Genomic DNA, 21475 nt, shown 5'->3' with positions numbered 1-21475 from the left:
TTCTCTAAAACAGTTTTTTTGATACTTTGATATATCTATTCTTCAATTCCAATCCTTGTTTGTAAAGGTATTATTATAAGTTATTCTTGTCTGTAAATATTTATGTTATCTTTTGACAACTTAATAAGTTCAAATAAGTACTTGAATGTTGGTTTCAAATATTTTTTTTAAATATTGTTATTTGTGACTTTAAGAATGTATTGATTTGTGTTTTATTTTGAGATTTATATTTCATCCTCAGTATAAAAATTTCTTATCTTTAAGAATTTTTTATAAGAAATTAATGTTTTTTGTATGAATTTGCATTATAATTATTAATTATAAAAGCAGATTTTGTAATTCTGGAAAATATTAAAAAAAAATATTTGTATTACATATATTTTAAATAAATTAGTAAATATTTAGATATAATTTGGAAATAATTGTATTTGTGTCTTTAACTGCATCGAATATAAAAAAAAATCAGATATTACTAGTATAATAACGATATTTACATTTGTTAAAGAGGTCTATTAAGCACATGAAAAACATGTAAATACGACAAAATGTGTTTACTTACAGTTTGATTGTGTCAAAAGTAAACAAATGAGCATTTAAGAATGACTAAGTTTGATAAGTGGTAGTGCGTGTATTTGTTTTCGAACCCTCGGACTAATTAGGGCGGTTTCCGAAGCGTTTATAAACGGAATTATGCAAGTCCCCAAAGTTCTTCTATTTTGCCGGACGCTAGAGACCAACGTTTGGTACAGGTGGAAAACGTGTAAATTAATTATGCAATTAATATCACATCTTCCGTATATGCAAAACAATGCGGTCAGACGATGCCTACACACACAGAAATAGTCACATTCGTAATGTGAACATATTAGCTTGTCGTTGAAAGCATTTACGAGAGACGGCATAATAATAATAAAACAAACCGAGGAAGAAGTAAGAAAAAAAAAGAAGAAAACGTAAGAAAAAAAAGAGCCAGTTCCCAAAGAAGGAGAGATTATGGAATGAGTTTTACCTATTTGCTTATCACGGTGAATAATTTATACCATTAATGTGTGGAGATTAAATTCCAGCTGTCCTTGGTGGTTATCAAATCATATCTCAGGACCGGTCGTCCATTTTATACGCATTCATGTATATCTATATATACACATGTATATATGAGTATTCTATATCCTATATGTGTGTACGTTCTAAAACGTTGGACGTTGGAAAAACGAAACGAAACGAAAATGAGAGCCGAGATATTTATTAGATTTGCGATAGGCATATATGAGACCGTATCTGTCATTTATCGAGGAATATGCAAATGCCGTTCGCGTGTAAGAACACCGCTCGCCACTTTTTTTACACCTACCTACATCCAGCACGGGCATTACAATATTTAAACTATATACCTAGATGTATGAGTGTTTGCGAGTATATTTTTTTTTTATGTGACCACCGTCCGATAAGCTATTTAGAAAATTTCCCTTATGCGGGAAAATTGCGTACCGCTCATTTTACATAAGAAATTTCCTTTTTATGACATTTAAACATCACTGCTACTTTTATTCGCAACTTCTATCAAATAAAATATTTCCTCTGTTTATTAACATGAATTGATCTAATTAACTAACACTAAGTAGCTTATGAAGCAGCTAAAAATTTTGACTTCCTGTAGTGAAAGTAATGGAAAATTTGATCGAAATAGAAACTTCTTTGTATTTGGTCACATGTATAAAACTTATTCAATATTTATACTTGTTTTAATGTAATGTTTAAAACATTTATTGATAGTTATTACTAGCTGTAGAGACACGAATTCAAGAAAAAAGACGTCTAGTGTGTTTCTTCCACTAGGTTCAAAAAATGTATGTAACATTTTAAGTCTAGGTCTGCAAGTTTAGATTTTTATAATTTTTATATATGTTTTAAATTTAGTATATATTAAATAAAAGAAAATAAATTGCAAAAATCCACTTTCTCCACTTTTTTTGTAGAAAAGTTGAGATTCGAAAACCGGTATTTTTAAAAGTTGGGTTTTGTATAAACCATAATATGCTACATCTAATTTTGAAGTACTAATAAAAAACATTATACATTAAAATTAATTATTTTTTTTGCAATGGGATGTTATCAATTTGTTTATAAAGAAAATTCATTAATTATATATTAAGAATTTCATGGCTAATTGAAATATATGAAAAATAACATCCTAATTGTAACGTCGTTATATGGGAAGGTATGCAATTAAAAGATAAACTAGTTGTATAGTCAAATAAGGGATATCATAATTTATATTAATAATTAAAACAAGTTCTGAAATATATTTTTTTACTGCTTTAATTACATGTTTATTAAAAATAACACAAGCATGATTTTCATGTAACAAAATTATGAAAGAATAAGAAATTAATAATTATTATAATTTGTTTTTTTACATTTATAATAATATAATTCTGTACTAAATATTTTGAATCCTTATTCTCTTTTAAATAAATTAATTTGAACATAATATATTGTCATCAAAACAAGAAACTAACTAATGTGATTATAATAAAATGTTAGAAAAGTAAATTATTTAAAGTATATATACTGATTCTTCATTACTTACAATATATTTAGTTAATATAACATATATCGTTAATGATTATATGAATTTACTATTACGCAAACATATTTGATTAATTAAAAAATAATGATGTGGTTGTGAAGCAATTAAGATACTGATAGAATATAACCTTGAAAAGTGCAATTATTGTAATTTTGTATAATTAGTAAAGAAAATATAGAATATTGGAAATTATTATTTTTTAAGTCATTAAACTTGCATTTTTATTTATATCATAAATTTTAATACGAGAGTTCTAGTTTTAATTAATAGATGACGTTAGATCTAAATGTACACATTGGTCAATAGATTGATCTAATAAATTTGCAAGAAAACTCTTTCAATAACATTTAATTGTTGTTCAAGTTTATTTTTATCTTGACTAATTAAGAATTAAAATATAATTGTGATTAGTAGAATTTATCCTTGAAATATCTGGTTGACTAAATTAATATAATCGCTTCATATGTAATCATTATTTTTTTTAATTGAGCAAAAAAGAACAAATTAGTACACTTTTTTTGTGTACATAAATGATCTGTTTTTGCTTTATACGGTCGAGTCTCTTTTCGTCTTGTTTAGTTTCTCAAATAGTCCGGGATATTGGCGGAACCAGTACTATGCGAGGTATTGCTATAATAGTAAAATTTGAGACTGAAAAATGTAATGTTTCTTAATTATTTTAAAGTTATGTTATTTTCTTAAGTTCTCACTTTCTTGATAAACTTGACAAAGGAATATAATTATAATTTATGTAAACAATAAAACAGAAATTGCCAGAGCTTATTTGTTTGATTATAAAATTAAATTCAGTTAATGAGTGGTAATTAAGATATTGGTAAAATTGATCCTTGAAGAAAGTAGTTTGATTAGTATTATTAGGTGTTGATTAGAAAGTGCGTGTGTGTATTATTACATGGAGAGACACACACAACTATATAAGCGCGTACGGGCGACATGATGGTGACAAATGTCCTGTTGACGTGGAACGGGAAATGTCATAAAGTACGAGCATTGTATCAAAAGCGGCTATTAATCTTGTCGACACCAGCGCCGTCACGGTGCACAGCGGGGGCGCTGCGAACTAGTGGCGCGGACAGAATATTGAGCATACAACTTATATTAATATTACATCACGATAGTAATGAACCTAAGATATTTCAGAATGATTTATCATCGCCACGGCGCGCCGTACATAATGTATATAAACTGAAATATAAACTGGATGTCCTTCGGATTTGTGTCAAAGATATATGTATGCGTACGTGTTCGTGATGCAGGGATCCGACCGTTCGTCCTTTCCGTCGGTCATCGAAGTGCCGGCAATCAGAAAACAATTATTCATTAACGCGATTCCTTTTTATTAATATTAACCTTAATTGCATGCCGCGAGAAAACCGCATTCGTATCGCCGCAGGATGAAACAAGACAACAACAATAACAACAACAACAACAGCAACAGAAAAAAAGAAGGAATGGGAAACGCCGCGCGATTCCTTTTTAATTATCGCATCTCGGCGAACTTTAATTAAAACCAGTTTTTCCTCTTCGCGGTTTAAAAGACATTGGTGAGAGTGAGTAAGGAGAGAGAGAAAAAAAGGCGTCGCAGGAATAGCAAGAGGAAGAAGAAAAATTAACACGTAATTGCCTCTAAAAATATTTCATTTAAACAGAATGCAATAATTTTGAAGATAAAATTAATTGAATGTGTTTTCTACGTACGGAAAACGAACGGCCGGAGTAAACGAATGAAGGGGAAATGCCATTCCTATGATGATAATAAAAATGTTTCAATCCGCATTTGTTTTTCTTTTGTATAACGCTCTAATTTTACGTTTATGTTAATTTTATACTTTTTTTAATATTCACTATTTCTTCTTAATTCCTTCCCGTATTTTTGCATATGTGCTGCATGCATTAACATCATTACAACTGTTGTGTCATTGAAATTTATACTATTTTTTTCTTATTCTTCTAGGTAAGTCCATTATGTCGCACTTAAGAATCCAATCGTTGAAACATGGTAAGTTTAGTATTGGGAGATTTATCGTGTATACCCGGCGCATCAACCAAATGTGTAAAATTGAATTTTAGTTAGTAAAAGAAGTTTCACAATTATGTAATACAGAATATTAACATATTTGATTCGATATTGATAAAAATTATATCCTTAAAGTATAATAAGACATATTTACTACAATAAAGTATCTCAATGTTCATTTATTTACAAATTAATTTATTAATGTGGATATAAAATGTACTTACATTAATTGGTTAAAGTAATATAAAACATATTTGTTATATGTAAATGATTGGTTTTCCCCTATATACAGTTTTTGTAAGGTTCTAAAGTCCACGATTAGTCTGGTCTCAGTGGTATGCGAGGTATTTAAAAATTCTTATTTTTAACAGAAAAACTACATTTTGTTTTTTTCTGAAATCTTAATTTATGAAAATTTACTTATGAACATTTTTGTTGTTTTTTTTATGTGTCGGTATGGAAGATTATGAAACCCAAAAGCTGCCCAATTGGTAGATGACGAAAATTAATTTAGTTTTACAAACATTTATTTTACATTGACTTAAACAAAATTTAATTGTACTTCTTGGATCGAAAGGTTATTTTCTCTTGTATATGGTAATTGTTTTTAATTAATTAATTTTTTATTATCTTAAAATCTTCAATTTGCTAAATAGCAGAGAGAAAGCGAAAATGTAACAAATCTGTTGAAATGTAATAAGACTGTAAAGAAAATTTACGATGCAGGTCTCGTTTCTAAATCGCACATCACACTTTATGATTTTGTTATAAATATGCAGATTCGTTCCCATTTCGTTTACGATCTGTCGACTGAGGGAGGGATCCGGCATCTGCAAAGAGATGTAATATCCCGCTGTCTGCTCTTCGTCTGATTAATGATGAGTTCCTAACTGTGTGAAAACCATCAACCAAAATATACATTTTCCACAGCACACGCAGATCCAACCCCAAAATAAAATAAATACATACATACATATATATTTATTTATAATAGAACAAATCGCTCGGAAGAATCTACTTTATATGTTAATGCAGTATATTTAACCGACGTTTGCTTTGATGGATACATTTTATGTGCATAATCCATTGCATTTCATACGTATAATTGATCTTGCATAGAAATACACGTTCTCTGAAATGAGAAATTGCGAATGGCCGATGTATGTGTATGGATGAATGTATGTATGTTTGTATGTCGGAAACGTAGTTTATCGTGAAGAGATAAGAAGACGCAGGCAGAGATAAAACGGCCATTTTGTTTAACATTTTATAAGTAATTTTATTGATGCCATAAAACTGAAAGCACTTATATGAACAATTTCCCATTTTCTATTCGCCTGATAACCATCAATTTATTTCTACTCCTCTTGATAATATTTATATATCTATAAAGTTTTATCTTCCAGTGATGTTTTTGTCCGGATATAATACATAAAGAATGGACAAAGCATCTTCTTTTCTTCAAACTTATACAATAAAGATAATTACCAATGATTTATGTTATTTATCCAAAACAAAATTAAGCAAAGTAACAAATGTATTTGTTCTTAAAAAACGATCATTGTATAAATGTTATAAGCGTATTATTATAGCAAATTGTTCTAATACAGTAGGCATTATTATTTTTAGAAAAAGAACTGGTTTATTCACACATATCTTTTACACATATTGCTTAACTTTAGAAATCTGTCAATATATAAAAAAGTGTATAAATATACGCTATATCAAAATTACACCTTACTAAGCAAATCACTTAATGAATAATGTATATTGGATACTTGCAACTTGTCAAACTACTTGTATTGGTGTCAAATCTAACAAGTAATTAACTATGAGTATTGTTCTGATCATACTACATTATATGCGTCCAGAATACCAAAAACTACTAAGTATATGAGTTACTTGGCAAGTAAAGCGGTATTCCAGCTTTAAGAAATCCTTAATAAACAAAGTGTCTACTGTACCGTTGTACACACTCTTTCATATCTATATATACACACAAAAAAGAACGGAGAGAAACGATATGATCTCACGTTTAAAAACTCCGCTAACTTCGGACTAAGAATCATTAAGATAAAGCCACAGATTAATGGAAAACTGTAGCGGAAAATTTTACGTAAAAATTACACTACTTTATATCATTTTGTGATAAGTTTAAAATATCACTGCCCTCCAGGTATATTCCAGCTGGTTCTAACGAAAAAAAAAATGTGGGGAGCGAGCAAAAAAAAAATATATAATTACATTCGTATAATTTAAAGAAGCTCATTTATATTAGGGGTTTTTAAATAGGGCCGAGTTTTTATTTCTGTTTTTTCTCCGCCCCACTGTGCAGATAATTAAGAAGTAAATAGAGGATGGAATGAAGGAAGTGTGTTCATTTCTTTTTTTTTGTAGATTGAAGTACGAGTCTAATGGTTATCTATATACAAAAGTATGTCATTGTTATTATTACTTAAGTTGTTTTCGCTTCAATTGGCTATTGACCACAATGGTTTTCAGAATATTGTAAACATCTTTTTATTAATTATCTGGGACGTATATTAGTTAATTTTATAGACGACTTTTGAGGTTTATTTGTTAAATTGAATGTTTCGTCTTTGATTTTATTTTTTTATCTGTAGATTTATTATAATTCCATTGTTGATGAAGGTAGAGAATAGTGAAGGTAGAACTCAATGTTGTTGTTTTTTTTTGTCTGTACGAATGGTGTGCATGCAGTGGTTTCGAAATGGAAGTTTTTATCGTTGCGTGTGCATATAATAAGCGCAACATGTTCGATGAAATATGGATTATGTGAGTTATACAGTATATGGGGGGCTGCAGGAATAGATAGCAGGCAGGGACATCGATGGAGCCTAGCAGGAAATGAGACGCTGGCCGCCTCACCGCTCGCGATCACTTACAACTTATCTCTGCTCCATAGAATATAACCGAGCTTTCAATTTATTTTAATAAATCTGCAGGAATACATCAACCAATCCGAGCAAAACGCGATAAAACCCTCTCTCCGACGCTCTTCGATTAATTCCAAAATACAATTTAATTTTCACGAATCTCTCTCTCACACACACACTAACAACTGCAAAAATATTTCTCCACTTTCCATTATTTCGATTCATTTCAACCTCATCCTTCAAACACAGTTCAACACAATTAAACACTTCTATAAGATACTATTATCTTATTATCAATTTTAGTAGGTTAGTGAAGTTAAACAGCCTATGTTAAATTACTACTTGCCCAACCTAATAATGCCTTTTTCTTGATTCAAGGACGACACAGACCTTTTTCTATTTTTTCCTTTGTTTCTATTTCTGACACTTTCAATAATTATAATCAATACTATTGTTTTTCTTTAGTCGTTTAATCAAGAAATTATTTGAAAATACAATACTCTATATTGTACTAAGTTTATTCACACAAATATCCTAATAATATTGAATATCATTTGAAATATTTATTATTTCCTTTGTCCCCAAAAAAAATAATTGTTAAGCAAATATTACTTTTTGTTTAAAAAATAATAAATATTGTTACTACAAATACACAATTTGCAATTTTTTTATTGTTTAAACAAATGAATATGTATTAGGTAAAAAAAGTCATTAAGCTTTAAAGATAAGATACGCATTATAAATAAATTTGGCAATATTAACAACAGAAAATTGCAAGTTCATTAAACACAAAATTACATTTGCGTTGTTTCCAATTTTCATAAATTTGCATAGTAATTGGTGATAATAGTATGATTAAGTCCAATTGCACCACAAAATAAAATGTCATATTTTGAACTGACATTATACAAAAGATATTTAATTTAATGAATTTTATAGAAATTCAATGAAGACATTGATGTTATTAGTAATATGAAAATGTTTTAAATATTATGTTCTAAACTATTTCAATTTAAAAAAAAATTTCTAAATTTCTAGACCCAACCAATTTATAGACAACTGAAATCAGACAATTTCGTCAACTGAATCAAGATCAAATGAAGACATTGATGTTATTATTAGTATGAAAATGTTTTAAATATTATGTTATCAAGTATCTTAATTTAAAAAAAATTCCTAAATTTCTAGACCCAACCAATTTATAGACAGTTGAATCAGACAACTTTGTCAACTGAATCAAGATCGGTATGGACTATCAAGATTCATCCCCTAACTTACTATTTCCTTTTTTCCGTACATATTCTAGAAAATTATAATAATGCCCAAAAATTCTCAAAAGGTGGTACATTGCGTGTACTCAAAGAGTTAAGTCGAATTCTCTATATCAAAAGGATAATAAATTATAACAAAATTCTGAAGTAAGTATTAGACTTATGAGAATTGATACTGAATACTGTAAAGACTGGTATGTTCTAAATGGGTAGGATTTAATACTTTGCCGATAACATATACACTACTTCTTTTTTTTCGTGCCTGTCGACCAGTAAGTCCATTTTGGAATGCATGAGAATGGGTGAAAAGTATCCATCACGTACTTCCTGAAAAGTCCCTCCGGTCGATACATATGTGTTGTACGAGGGATGTGCGAGTATGTGGAGTGGGCGGTAGATTTGCGACGTGGAGAGAGGAAGAGAGAACGAGAGAGTGAGGAAAGGGTGGTTGGATGGTTTTGGAGATGGGGGATTTGGTAAGCGTCGTTTATAAAACTGTAAACTGAAATGAGAAACGAACAAAGCGCAAATGGGCGATATTAGCTGGAGGAAGAAAGGACACGGAGACGATTTATTTCACGGAGACATAACATATTCCGCGCACGGCCGCGCTAAAATTCATTTCCTGGCGGCCGCCGTGTCTTCGGCCGCAGCAGCAGCAGACTACGCCGACTACGTTGACTACACCGACCGACTACGCCGCTGACTATGATCAGGAAACGAATCCGGGCACTCGAAATGGAAAACAAAGCGTCGCTACTACTTATCGCAACTCTCCATGCACGGATTTATCCATCACGCTACATTAATACTGCTACCTATATGCATCTACACTATCACCACGATTTAATTTATACATATATTTTCTGTTCGTGTTATGTACGATACGCCATGCTATTACCCAAATCCTTCTCTCCCTTTTATTTCCTTCCAACCCCTTTTCGAATTCAATTTTACAATTTTACCAAAACCACATTCCATTCTCTCTCCCTCTTCTTCATTCTCCTTTCAGATAACTTCTTTGGATTATTGAAAATTTATAAATTCTCATTCATAATCTTTCAAACAAAACCAATTAAATTTTTCCTACAATCAACCAAATCTTATTATATAACATTTTTTTTTTCCATAAAATTAAATCTTATTTTTAAAGTATGATTTTAATTACTGTTACAACATAGTAAATTTAATATCAAGATATTGTTATTAACTTACTATTTTTATATAATTATCTTCAAATATCTCAAAATAACAACAATTTATTTTTAATGAATTACAATAAGATTTTATTGTTTCTTAACATTAATTCAGTTTTCAAAAGTTCTACAAATAATATTGAGCAATTGATGTTGTAATTTATTTTTTCTGCCAATTATTTCCTTTTTTTATATCGACATTATCCGGAAAATGTACACACTAACTTCACTGTTTTGAAGAATGTTAATTTGATGGGTAGAATGAAAAATTATGCAGATACAATATTAATACAACTTTGACACAATGATGTCATTTCGCATAACTACATATAAAACAGCAATATATAATCATTAAGTGATTTAACTTGAATCTCACAAATGTGTTCGTTAATATATAAAAATCACCCATTCGTTGCTTAACTATCATAAAAAATAACCAACTTAAATTATACTATAAATTCCTAACTGCATATATTTGACTGACTATAGTTTTTATTATAACTTTTAGCTTTTAACAAATGATAAAGAAATATAAATATTATATAAAACAATAGATTGATATTGCATAAATTGTTGATGTTGAATGTGTCAGTTAAAATTTGCAATGCGTGTGAAAGGAATATTAAATGTTCCACATTAATCAAGCAATCAAATTATTAACTAGTGCAGGATAGTGGGTTTATGCAACAGGTAAGTCGGAGTGGGTTCACAATTCAGCAATTATAGAAACAGGAATAGATATCTTGAATGGCGCATTCCATGTACGAGCACGTTGTTATAATATCAAATATAGACGATGTAAGATATGTACGTACACATTGCGAAACTTGTTTAGTAAATAATCGCATTGAAATGTGTCGTTCCGGTTCATTTCTTTCGTTTCGATTATGGTCATTTTGTTATAAGCCGCACGAAACATGTTATAAATAAATAACGTTATACTTACATTTACAAATGCACAGCCTTTCAAAGAAATCTACCTGCATTTTTTTGTTTTTACCTAACACAATAGAATTTTCAAAACATTATTTTTCTCTAAATCAAAATATTTTCATTTAATTATCTAATGATCTTTTGAATATTAACACTATGCGATAATTTATAAAAAAAAAAAAGAAAGTAATGTAACCATTGAAATAATTGCATGATTATAAATAAACGCAGTGTTATTATTTAATGATTGCATTATTTTGTGATCTTGTTTTTATGCACTACATAAACAGTTGACAAGGTCAGTTATTCTTAAATATGCTCGAGATTGCGGATTATCATTTGACGCTATATGTTCATCAATCATTCAATGTGCTCTGCTACAATCTCATTATAGATTTCGTTTTAATTTGATTTATTTAAATATTTGTTTGTTTTGGATGTTTCGAACTCGTTAATTTAGGTGTGCTTATCTATCGAGTGAGCGAATGTCGCAAGGAAACGAATTTCGAGTGCACGATAAAGTATAAATAAATCTGTTTGTCTGTTCCTCAGCCATTGTTCTAAGGAAAGCTATATAAAAGACGGCTATGTAGATGATTAAGTCGTTGATGCTTGAATACACTTAACATGCATAAAACAAGTGCACATTTATTTTTCAAAAACGTATTTTTGCTTGGACTGAAAAACCTTACGTTATATAATTATTCACGCTCAATAAATTCCGATATGTTTTGTTCAATTGCAGCAAAAATGTGTTTCAGTTCAGATTGGAGTGAGGCGTGAGTCCGCAGATTGATCAATACATAGGTTATTGTTGAGCGTGATTTACAAAATGATTTTAACTTTCGATTGAGAACATTCAGTATCTGTAATAGTTATTTTTCTTGCTCCATTTTGGAACTTGATTTTTATTTCACGAATTCATTGACTTTCTCTGTGGAACCCAAATATTATTTGGACTAATTTGGACATATATAACAAATAATAGTAATTACATCAACAATATACATTCAATACCAACATTTGTTGTTTGGATCATAATTTTGTGTAGGTTCATTTTATAGTCTTTTTAAGTTGTCTCATATTTTTCGTTACATCTTAACGACCGAAAAGTATGCTACAACATTACCTCGCATAGTGCGGCTTCGATCAATCGGGATTTACTATAGTCCGGTTTAAAAATATCTTCAGACACGTCTCTTTTTCTATAGTTTATACAGTTTTAGTTTTTCAATTAGTCTGGTTATTTTTTGTTGTGAATATAAAAGGTAAAATTAAATCAAAATTGATGGAAACTTGTTTGCGCAATTTATTATTTTGGTTTACCAATTTCTTTATTTTAGAGGTCAGAGATCATAAAAAATAAATTTCGATTTTGGAAGTTTCTTTTTTTATTTATTAATCCATAGACTTTCTTTATGGAGTGCAAAAGTTGTTCGGATAGTATTAAATACATATGTACGGTGTAATGGTAATGACATCATCGATGTATGTAATTGTTAATAGATGATCCTGGTTGGATCGCAGCGGTGGTCTGGCCATTTGAGATGAGTTTTAAATTGAATTTCTGTTAACGCGCCGGACATGCTGAGATTTCTCACCAAGAGGCCACCACACCTCCGGGCGTCCATATCGGACTCGATCTTTCATTGTTATATTTTCTTACCATTAGCTTAGATCGTACAGATTTCATAATTTATAGGTAGATAGGATCTAATCAGACCTCCGGGTAAATTAGCAAGTCCTATTAAGGTGGCCCGAGTCACGGAAATATTATTGAGCCGGAAAAGGACGAGCGAAAGAATATAATGGAGTGAAGTGTGTATGTATGTATGTAAGTGTATATGTTGTTGGGTTGTGTGTATTAATATGCGATATCGGTAAAAGAAACCGCTTCAGTTAAAGTGCATTAGCGATTTCCAAAGTCACGAATATTTCCAGTCGATTCAACTTATTTATCGAATAGTGGCAGGCCTCTCTCTTTTTCTCCCCCAGTGAATATTCATGAAACCGAATCATTTAGATCTGTGAATTGCATGTTTCTCTCCAGACGCGCCTATGTTTTACTAATGGAAGAAGCACTTCTTTCCTTCTTATTCGTTCCTCCCAACGAGATCATCTTGTATTCAACTGTGTTTAACTGTTTCAAATTTAATTAACATTATTTTAATTGCATCAATTTTCATGACTAATCCATTTACATTCCGGTTTTATTTATATTTATTTATTTATTTATTTATTTTAATGTGTGCCGTTGATGCGCTTTACTATTTGATTCCCACGACAACGGCTTCGATTTGGTTAGCAGTTAAAGTAAAATTCGTTCAAATTTTCTTTCAGGCGATCCTCATGAAAAGATAGCGGCCGGCCGGGACTTTCCCGAGGAGGCCGAGAACTTGAAGAAAGGTAATGTTGTAACAAAAACCTATCAATTTCCTTCCTCTCCTATGGTGTAGGTGCATCGGCCGAGTTTGCGAATGGTGCGGGTGTAGGAACATATAATACTGGCATGCATGGCTGTAGGCTGTTCTCTAGAATAAATTAGAATTTATTATTTTCGATACGGTTTTATCATGGCACCTTCTGTTAAATTATACATGCAATTACTGGACTTATTACGACTGATTATATTCAAGACCGACCTTGGCTACGATAAAAAGATCTTATTTATATTAATTTGCATTTATAAATATTCCGCCATTTGATCTTATCTACTGCTTTTCGTCTCACTCGCTCATTTCTTCTTATACCACTTTGATGCATATCCCAACAACTGTTTCTATCTTCGTACCATTTTCTTTTTTCTCTCTTCGTTAATTTAACTACATCATATACATAACTATAACTCAATACCATAAATTCATACATATTTAGATCTCATACCATCATCATACTTAGAACATAATCCATTATATCCTAATCAGTATTTTTATTATATATTGAAAATAAATATATTTTTTAAGTAAATTTATCAATATTAGTATTTTATTTCAGGTTTATTTTTCATAAGATAGTTTTTAATTAATTTGAATTCTTTAAATGAAATTAATTGAATCATTAAAGTAAAATTGGATTAACAAATTATTAATAAAATACTTTTCCAGATCATTTAGAATAATGGTGGGAATATAATCAATTTATCTTTTCATTATCAAAATACTCATTAATTATTATTGCTTTATAAATAATGGTAAATTGATCGAAGAAGTTCAAATTTATACGATTGTTTAGAACTAGTTATTAGGTTAATAATTATTTTGATCATATGAATTAATACATGATTTAATTAAAAAAGTTAAAATATTGAACTAAAGGCATACATATTAATTGCAAAACTATGCATAATGCAAATAGAAATACTATTTTAACAGTCGTTGTTGCATAATTACATTTGTTATTGGATATAGTTAATGAATTAGAAACGTTCCGTGTAACAATCTTATCTGCGATGGAAAAGATGCAAAAGATTGATTGCATTATTATAACGCATATGAATTTCCCATTTGCCACCACAGCTATGCAAATGATGGGAAATAAATTTTCGAATGACCGTCATGACATGACATCATTATTTTCTCGCGGAACGCTGCAGAACGGCCGTCCCTCCATGTATTTCTTTTTTTTTCATCCTTTTCCTTCTGTTTGTGCCGCGCAATATATTAGAGAAAATTTACACCGTCGAATAAATCATACAGCAAGTGGGTTTTGCTCCGTAACAAATTACGAATATGTTAATTTCAAAATTTATACGAACAAATCTTGAACTTCAAGTGTACAACATTATCGGGGAGGAAATTTATTGGAATCTTGATCCCTCAGTTTCTTTTCACAGCTATGTTGCAGACTTTGAACTGTTTATAAATAACGATATATACAGTGTGTTCAACTTAGCGTGAACGATACGACGGAAAAAAAATGTTATTTATTTATTTATCTATCTTCTTTTGAGGAATGCCAAGCGATAACTCTACTTTTTTTTCCTTTCTTCTTGTGTAAGAACTTTAGAAAGGCTACAAACGTTAGAGTTGTTTGTTAATCTAGTAGATATTATTTTTACAGTAAAATTTCTTACACTTCAATTCAGTTTTTATTTTTAAATCAATATTTTTCTTGTAATTTAGAAATCAATTTAGCAAATTAATAACTTATTGCTTTTTAATTAATTTTAAAATTCCTTGCAAAACTATGCATAATGCAAATATTCATTTAGTTCAATAGATTTGGATATAAATTTCATATGGTTTATTAAACTATTTTATTTTAAAGCAATAAATAATTTTAAACAATATATGAAATTTTATAATGGAAGATTAAGTTTGGTTTTCTTTGTTGTAATTGAAGTAAAATCTTGGTATTGTTTGGATTTGTACAGATTTTTTACATTTTAGCTATAAACAATAAACTAAAAATAGGTATATTATTAGAATTAAAGTTTGTAATTTTATAGAAAAGCATGAAGTAAATAATATATTGAAGAACGTTAAATTTGGGTTAGTTTATTTGTAATCAATACGATGATGTCTGATTGTATGAAATGTTTATAGTATCGTAAAATATTCCATAAAAACTGTAATACAGTGCAAATCATGTGTAGTGGTACCAGCATGCGATATCTTGCAATCATGAAGATATCGGAGTTGTACGCAACTTATGCACAGATTGCAGAACGCCCTTTCCGTAATAAGATAAACCCTAATGTATAACCCTCGTGTCGAAAGGCGTTTGACCGAGTATCTAGAATATGGAGCGCCATGTCCAATCAACATCGCTTTATGATAACGCCCACCCCGCATGGAATACTTTTACGGCTGAAAAGTGATGTATCGAATTCCATCGAATTTTATATAACCATACGATGATGAGCAAGTTCCGTATCTGTTTAATAATATGACTATCTGGAATGATAAATACAAATAAAGGGGAATAACAACAGCAACAACTACAAGCATTAATGCATCTGTTTTTATCTGAGTTCGTTTTTGTTCTCTCCTTTTGGTAGTTAAATGATCTGGACTGCCTTCGGCCGAAAATATTTTTACTAAATTACTTAAACGATAAAAGTTTATATATACATAGATTTTGCAGACACACATGCACACGCAAACAAAGCAAAAGCGTGTGCTGCTCGGTGCTGCTGCATTTTGTTACGTAAACAGATAACACTAATGGTATAATTCACCAATCAGATGCAGATATGTTACAAGTTACTTCAAAGCAAAACGTACATTTAAATAAATGTCTGCGGTAATCTAGTCTTGGTGTTGCGACACGCTTGCATATACATACAACAACAAGGATCTAGGAGATAAACAAGGGCGGCCACATGGGTGACATACGGACATTTTCTACGAATATCTTTCGAAGCACCCACACACATCTAAAACTAGTCTAAAACTACTCAATAAAAGACAATACAATGAAAATCCATTTAAGAAATACTGCAATAACTTAAGTTAAGATACTTTAGCTGAAAACGTTTATGCATTATTGTGTAATGCAGTTCATAAAATCTGATATCAATATAGTAATGTACAAAAAAATTGAAGAATCAGAGGATAAAATAAGTTTGATTTGAAATAATGAAATATAACTATAGCTAATATTCAAATATTTTATGTAAGAAAACTAAAATTATAATTTTGAATATTTGAATCAAATTTAATTACTTATATAAGCAAAACTTCATATTTATTTTCTTTGTTTGTATAAATATATGAATCAAATCTTATCTTGAAGAAACTCAAACACTTAAGTTTAAGTGTTTTTAAGTGCATCTTTATTTACAGTATCAATTATGCACTTGAAAGTAAAACTACTAATGATAACAAACTTAATCAATACCCAGGAATTTAATTCAAGCTTCATTTTACTTGAGTTCATAAATACATGGTGGAAGCTATTGTTAAGATATGTTTAAATATACGTTTTATACGTTTTATTTTTTTAAGTAAGAAATTTTATAATTTTCAAATTTTGTGTTTGTTTAATAATTTGAAATATTTACAAATTAATTAAAGAATTCAGTAAATATTTTAAATTTTCTCTTGATTTAGGTTGTAAATAAGAATGTTTGTAATCGATAACTGTGGAATTCAAACAATAAAAAATGTAGAAATAAAATAAAGAGTTAATTTCACCACTAATGTGTTGTATTCTACACTAATGCATTGTTTTCTAATGTTCGGGCGTGTATTTGATGTGTTACCACTCGTAAAATATACCTGTTCAAACTACCTGACTCGAACAAACCAGTTGCACGTGATCTTTTGTTACAACCCTTCATCAATACACTTGATCTGAACATTAATGTATTTGATGAAAACAAAAATAAGTTAATTTAAGAATGTAAATGATATTGTAGAAATAACCAAATTTGCAGAACTAATGAACTAAAGCTGACGACGTATTTTAGAGAATTGTGAGGCACGGGGATGGTCACTTTGGGATAGCATCAACGTGCGCTGATAAGAGGTTTCCCTCCCTTTTCGAAACTAATTACATCAACAATTCGGACACACCGCACACATAAGGGTTTGCGCCGAGTGATATAACTGGAATTCACACGACACGAACTCTATTTACAGACACTAATTACATCACTTAATTTTCTTCGAGGGGTCCGGGATCCTCCACCCCTTTTTCATACATTATTATTACATGTTGAATCGCATTTGTATTTGCTTTCCGTTAGTGCCCTTTATTATTGGTTTGTTTTATGCAAATTATTCACATTTTATAATAAAAAAAAACAACATTTCTTGTGTCGATATTGTCATTTTATAAATAATTTTTATTGTTACGTAATTTAAAGCTTTTATAGACTTGATTTTTTTTTACAAATCTAATGAAATTATTCATTTTTTGATATATGCAATAGTTCCGATAAGATTTTTTTCATATAATATTACTTTACTTACTTTTGAATTTTATATATGATATGAAATAGTGAATATGGATGTTGATAGTAATATTGAGGACATTAATCGAAAGGTATTTGAATAATTTAGCAATTTAAAACTATTCGCAATTTATAGTTGGGGTAATTTATATTTTGGCGCAATCGGATTTAGCATATTTGTGTACGTTGGATGGTGTAAAAAAAAAAGAGAAGAAGAGGGCAGTGGTACGAAAAAAGAAGAGCAGGTCGTATATCTCCGTGCTGCAGTAAAGTGTATTTAAATCGTAATGCAGCAGATCATGACAAACGTTTGCGTAGATGTTGGGCTTTGGATGGCGCATTTTATCAGGGCTGGTCTCTAATATCGGGCAGGTAATGGTGTGCGAATGTGCGATATGAGAGAGAGGGGTGGGGGGGTGAGAGGGGCGTAGGGCGGTTAGCACGGTATCCATGGAAAGGAAGGGGTGCATTAGCATAGAGACAGGGTGTCACATATCCTTTTATAGCCCCATCCGCCTACATGATCTAAAGATCCTAGATATGTATTTTACGTACAGTAAACAGCTCAACATCAGCAAACGGCAAAGTGCTTCAGACATTTGCTCAAATACCCACTCACACTACATTTAATTCATATAAATAATGTACGCGCGTAAACCTACCCAGATCCTCAGTTCGATGCAGATCGTATCGCGCCGCTTCTTAATGGAATCCCATCCATAATTTCCAAATAAAATTCCATAATGCAAATTCTCCGAGCGGAATTGATAATTACACAATTTCAGTCCATTACGGTCCTGGGATAATTAATAATTCTGGCATCTTATCAATTAACACATCAAACAATAATAACAACTACAGACGCTACACTTCTAAAAAAATTTGAACGCATCTCTTCTCTCTCTTCAACAGACACACCCATCTAATAACTAATAACATCAAGATCGGAAATACTAAAAGCCGCCATTTGAATCGCGTTATAATATTTATTAGATCTTGATACGAACAAATTGAATACAAATTCGAATTTGTATTCAGATAGTGAATTTTCTCTCTATCTCTCTCTCTCTCTTTATATACGTGTTGTTGGTTTTGTTTTGAGTCCGAACGAGAGAAATGCAAAACCTTTCGCCCCTTACTAGGTGCATAATGCGGCCTTTTTTTTTATTACATTTTTCGGTTATACAATCTCGCATGTTATCCTGTATCTCATTAATAAGCAATAGCATTGTTGGGTATGCGTGACATTGTATGGATATTAAGTTGCCGGTAACACAAGATTGATAATGCACGATAAAGGTCTTTACTGTGCGTACATGACCCGTACCATTTTAACTCTCCGCTCGACATATGTTTTCGAACTGTACATTTTATATGATTATTACTAAACATACCTAATTAACAGATCCGAAACTACTGCTCAACGTTTATTACGAGATTTATAGGAATCGTTAAGAACGTAGCGGACCTAAATGCACGCTAATAACTACACATTTTCGATAAAGATCCGAGCTCTTGTTATTTTTGGAATACATGCATTCAAACACTTTAATTTGCTTTCAATCTAACTCTACTATCGATAATCAACTTGTTATAATAACAGCGGTAAAATTGTTAACAATTATTTAATATTGAATATGACAACCCTTATACAATAAATACTCATTTTTTAACATAAGAATTTACTCTGCTCATTTTTATCCACGGAGATTTGAAGAATTTCAAATATATATTCAAATATTCAAATTGACTTTATATTAATAGTAAAATGTTATTAAGATCCTTATTTACATTATGCAAATTTTGTAATATTAGCAATTCTTGGATCATTAGAAACATCTATTATTTAAAAGTAAAAAAAATAAACGCATTTTCAATAAATTTATTGGTTCTTATTTAGAAATATTTTCTAATGAACCGATAATCAATATAACAGTTGCAAATTAATTGGAATACCTTGCGTTAGTTAGATAGCGCATATCAATCTACCTATCTAATAATGCAAGGCATTTAAATGAACGGTATTAATACAGAACGGACGATGTTTGTTGTCGGTGAAAACATTGGGTAAATTGTGCATTGTCGGTCCGTTGTATTTGGCAGATGTATGAACTGCGTATGGATTATCTGGTTCAAATCGGTGCGTAATCGTCGATAGGTATATGTGTGTGAGTGTATTCGACGTGTTTCGGCGGTGGTTTGCTGTGGTTTATTGGATTTCATGCAGTATGATTTATCGATCAGAACGTCCCTCCCTGCTATTAGTATTACACAAATGCACACCGGATGACGGTCTGTTTCGCAAGACAAGGCTCCGGCTGTCTGGCTCCCATCAACATGATGAGATGAGATCGGTGATTGCATTCACATACACACACTGACGGACATTATAATACTGATATGTTTGCGGGATCCCATAGATAAGGATACCGTTCGCAATTTATGGATGCTGATTTCGACTAGACATATTCCCAGACGTACCTTACTACTTTTACCTTTTTTCACAATCCAGAATTAACTTATTACTTAATACACTATAAATGTATAATTATACTTGCAGAACATACACAAAATTTAAGCACAATTTATAGATTTTTAGATATAAAAAAATATACTTAAGATCTATTCAAAATTTGATTGTAGTATTAATAAGACAATAATTATATAATAGAAACATTCATCTTTTGAAGAATGGCTCAAGAAGTGATAGCATTAGCTTTATGTTCAAATGCACGTCTTGTAATGAAACTAGCAATACCTCGCATAGTGCGGGTTCCATCAGTGCGGATTCACTACAGTACATAAAATATATTTTTTTATTATGTGCATAATAATAATACATGAATTAATTGCATAAATAATTAGAGACAAAAAGTGTGAAATAAAAACTACACGAATCATTGTAACTAGTAATTAGTTATTGTTATTAAACAGAAATAGGGTTACATAATAGTAATATTTGTAGAGTTGTCTTTTGTAATTATTATTTATTTTTATATTTAAAGTATGAAATTTTAAGTTTACTTTCAATAATGAATTTTATATATATTATGTACTTATTATAAATGAAGGATATTTCCTAATTGTACATATATGTGAATAGAATGTGGTCAGTTGTGAAATGGAGATAAATAAACGTTGGATAAAATCCCCGCGCGCATAACAAAAAGAAACAGTAAAGAGGACTTTTCCGATAGCGCGAAAAAAAAATACATTATGCGCTATTTTTTTATCGCGACTTCTTTATTCCGCCGTAATGTGTTTTGCGTGTATTTAAATTATATAAATGAATCATGGGATTGCGATATCGGGAATTAATTGTTGCAATAAGAGCGTTTTCCTTTCCTTTCTTTTCTTGGTCATTTTGGGCAGTGCGGACTTCTCCCGTGGGAGGAGAGGTTCAAGCTCTGATCAGCCAGCTTTGGTTTTCTAGAGGGAGGTAAAAGGGGAGCATTGGGGGTCTTCCCCCCAGGCTCAAGCGAAAACAAAAACACACACACACACAGACATTGAATCGCTAAAGGTTTCGGGCTTTATCAGGGAGCCGTTGGTATACGTTCGGTTGATAAGAATTGAAACATTCAGTCATTCGGTCCTCGATATCGGACGATAACGTTGCACACAAACAGCACGAATATTCCATTTTGAAACT

At 30.6% G+C, this 21475-nt stretch overlaps 1 protein-coding gene across 3 annotated transcripts in view; it reads left to right on the top strand.

The window, feature by feature from the left end:
- LOC108564288 (zinc finger protein ush) overlaps positions 1 to 21475 on the top strand; it is a 103600-nt gene that overhangs the window by 28697 nt on the left and 53428 nt on the right. For 2 of the 3 annotated variants that reach the window (XM_017923287.1, XM_017923332.1), the window contains exon 2: positions 13266 to 13331. The exons of the other annotated variant lie outside the window; for it this stretch is intronic. In XM_017923287.1, coding sequence (XP_017778776.1) covers positions 13266 to 13331 — 66 coding nt within the window. The remainder of the gene's footprint in view (positions 1 to 13265; positions 13332 to 21475) is intronic. 3 annotated transcript variants of the gene reach the window in all.

This window comes from Nicrophorus vespilloides, unplaced genomic scaffold (genome assembly GCF_001412225.1).
Source record: "Nicrophorus vespilloides isolate i.1.1-1 unplaced genomic scaffold, Nicve_v1.0, whole genome shotgun sequence".
In the NCBI taxonomy this organism is placed as follows: domain Eukaryota; kingdom Metazoa; phylum Arthropoda; class Insecta; order Coleoptera; family Silphidae; genus Nicrophorus; species Nicrophorus vespilloides.
This window is presented reverse-complemented; position numbering and strand designations above follow the sequence as displayed.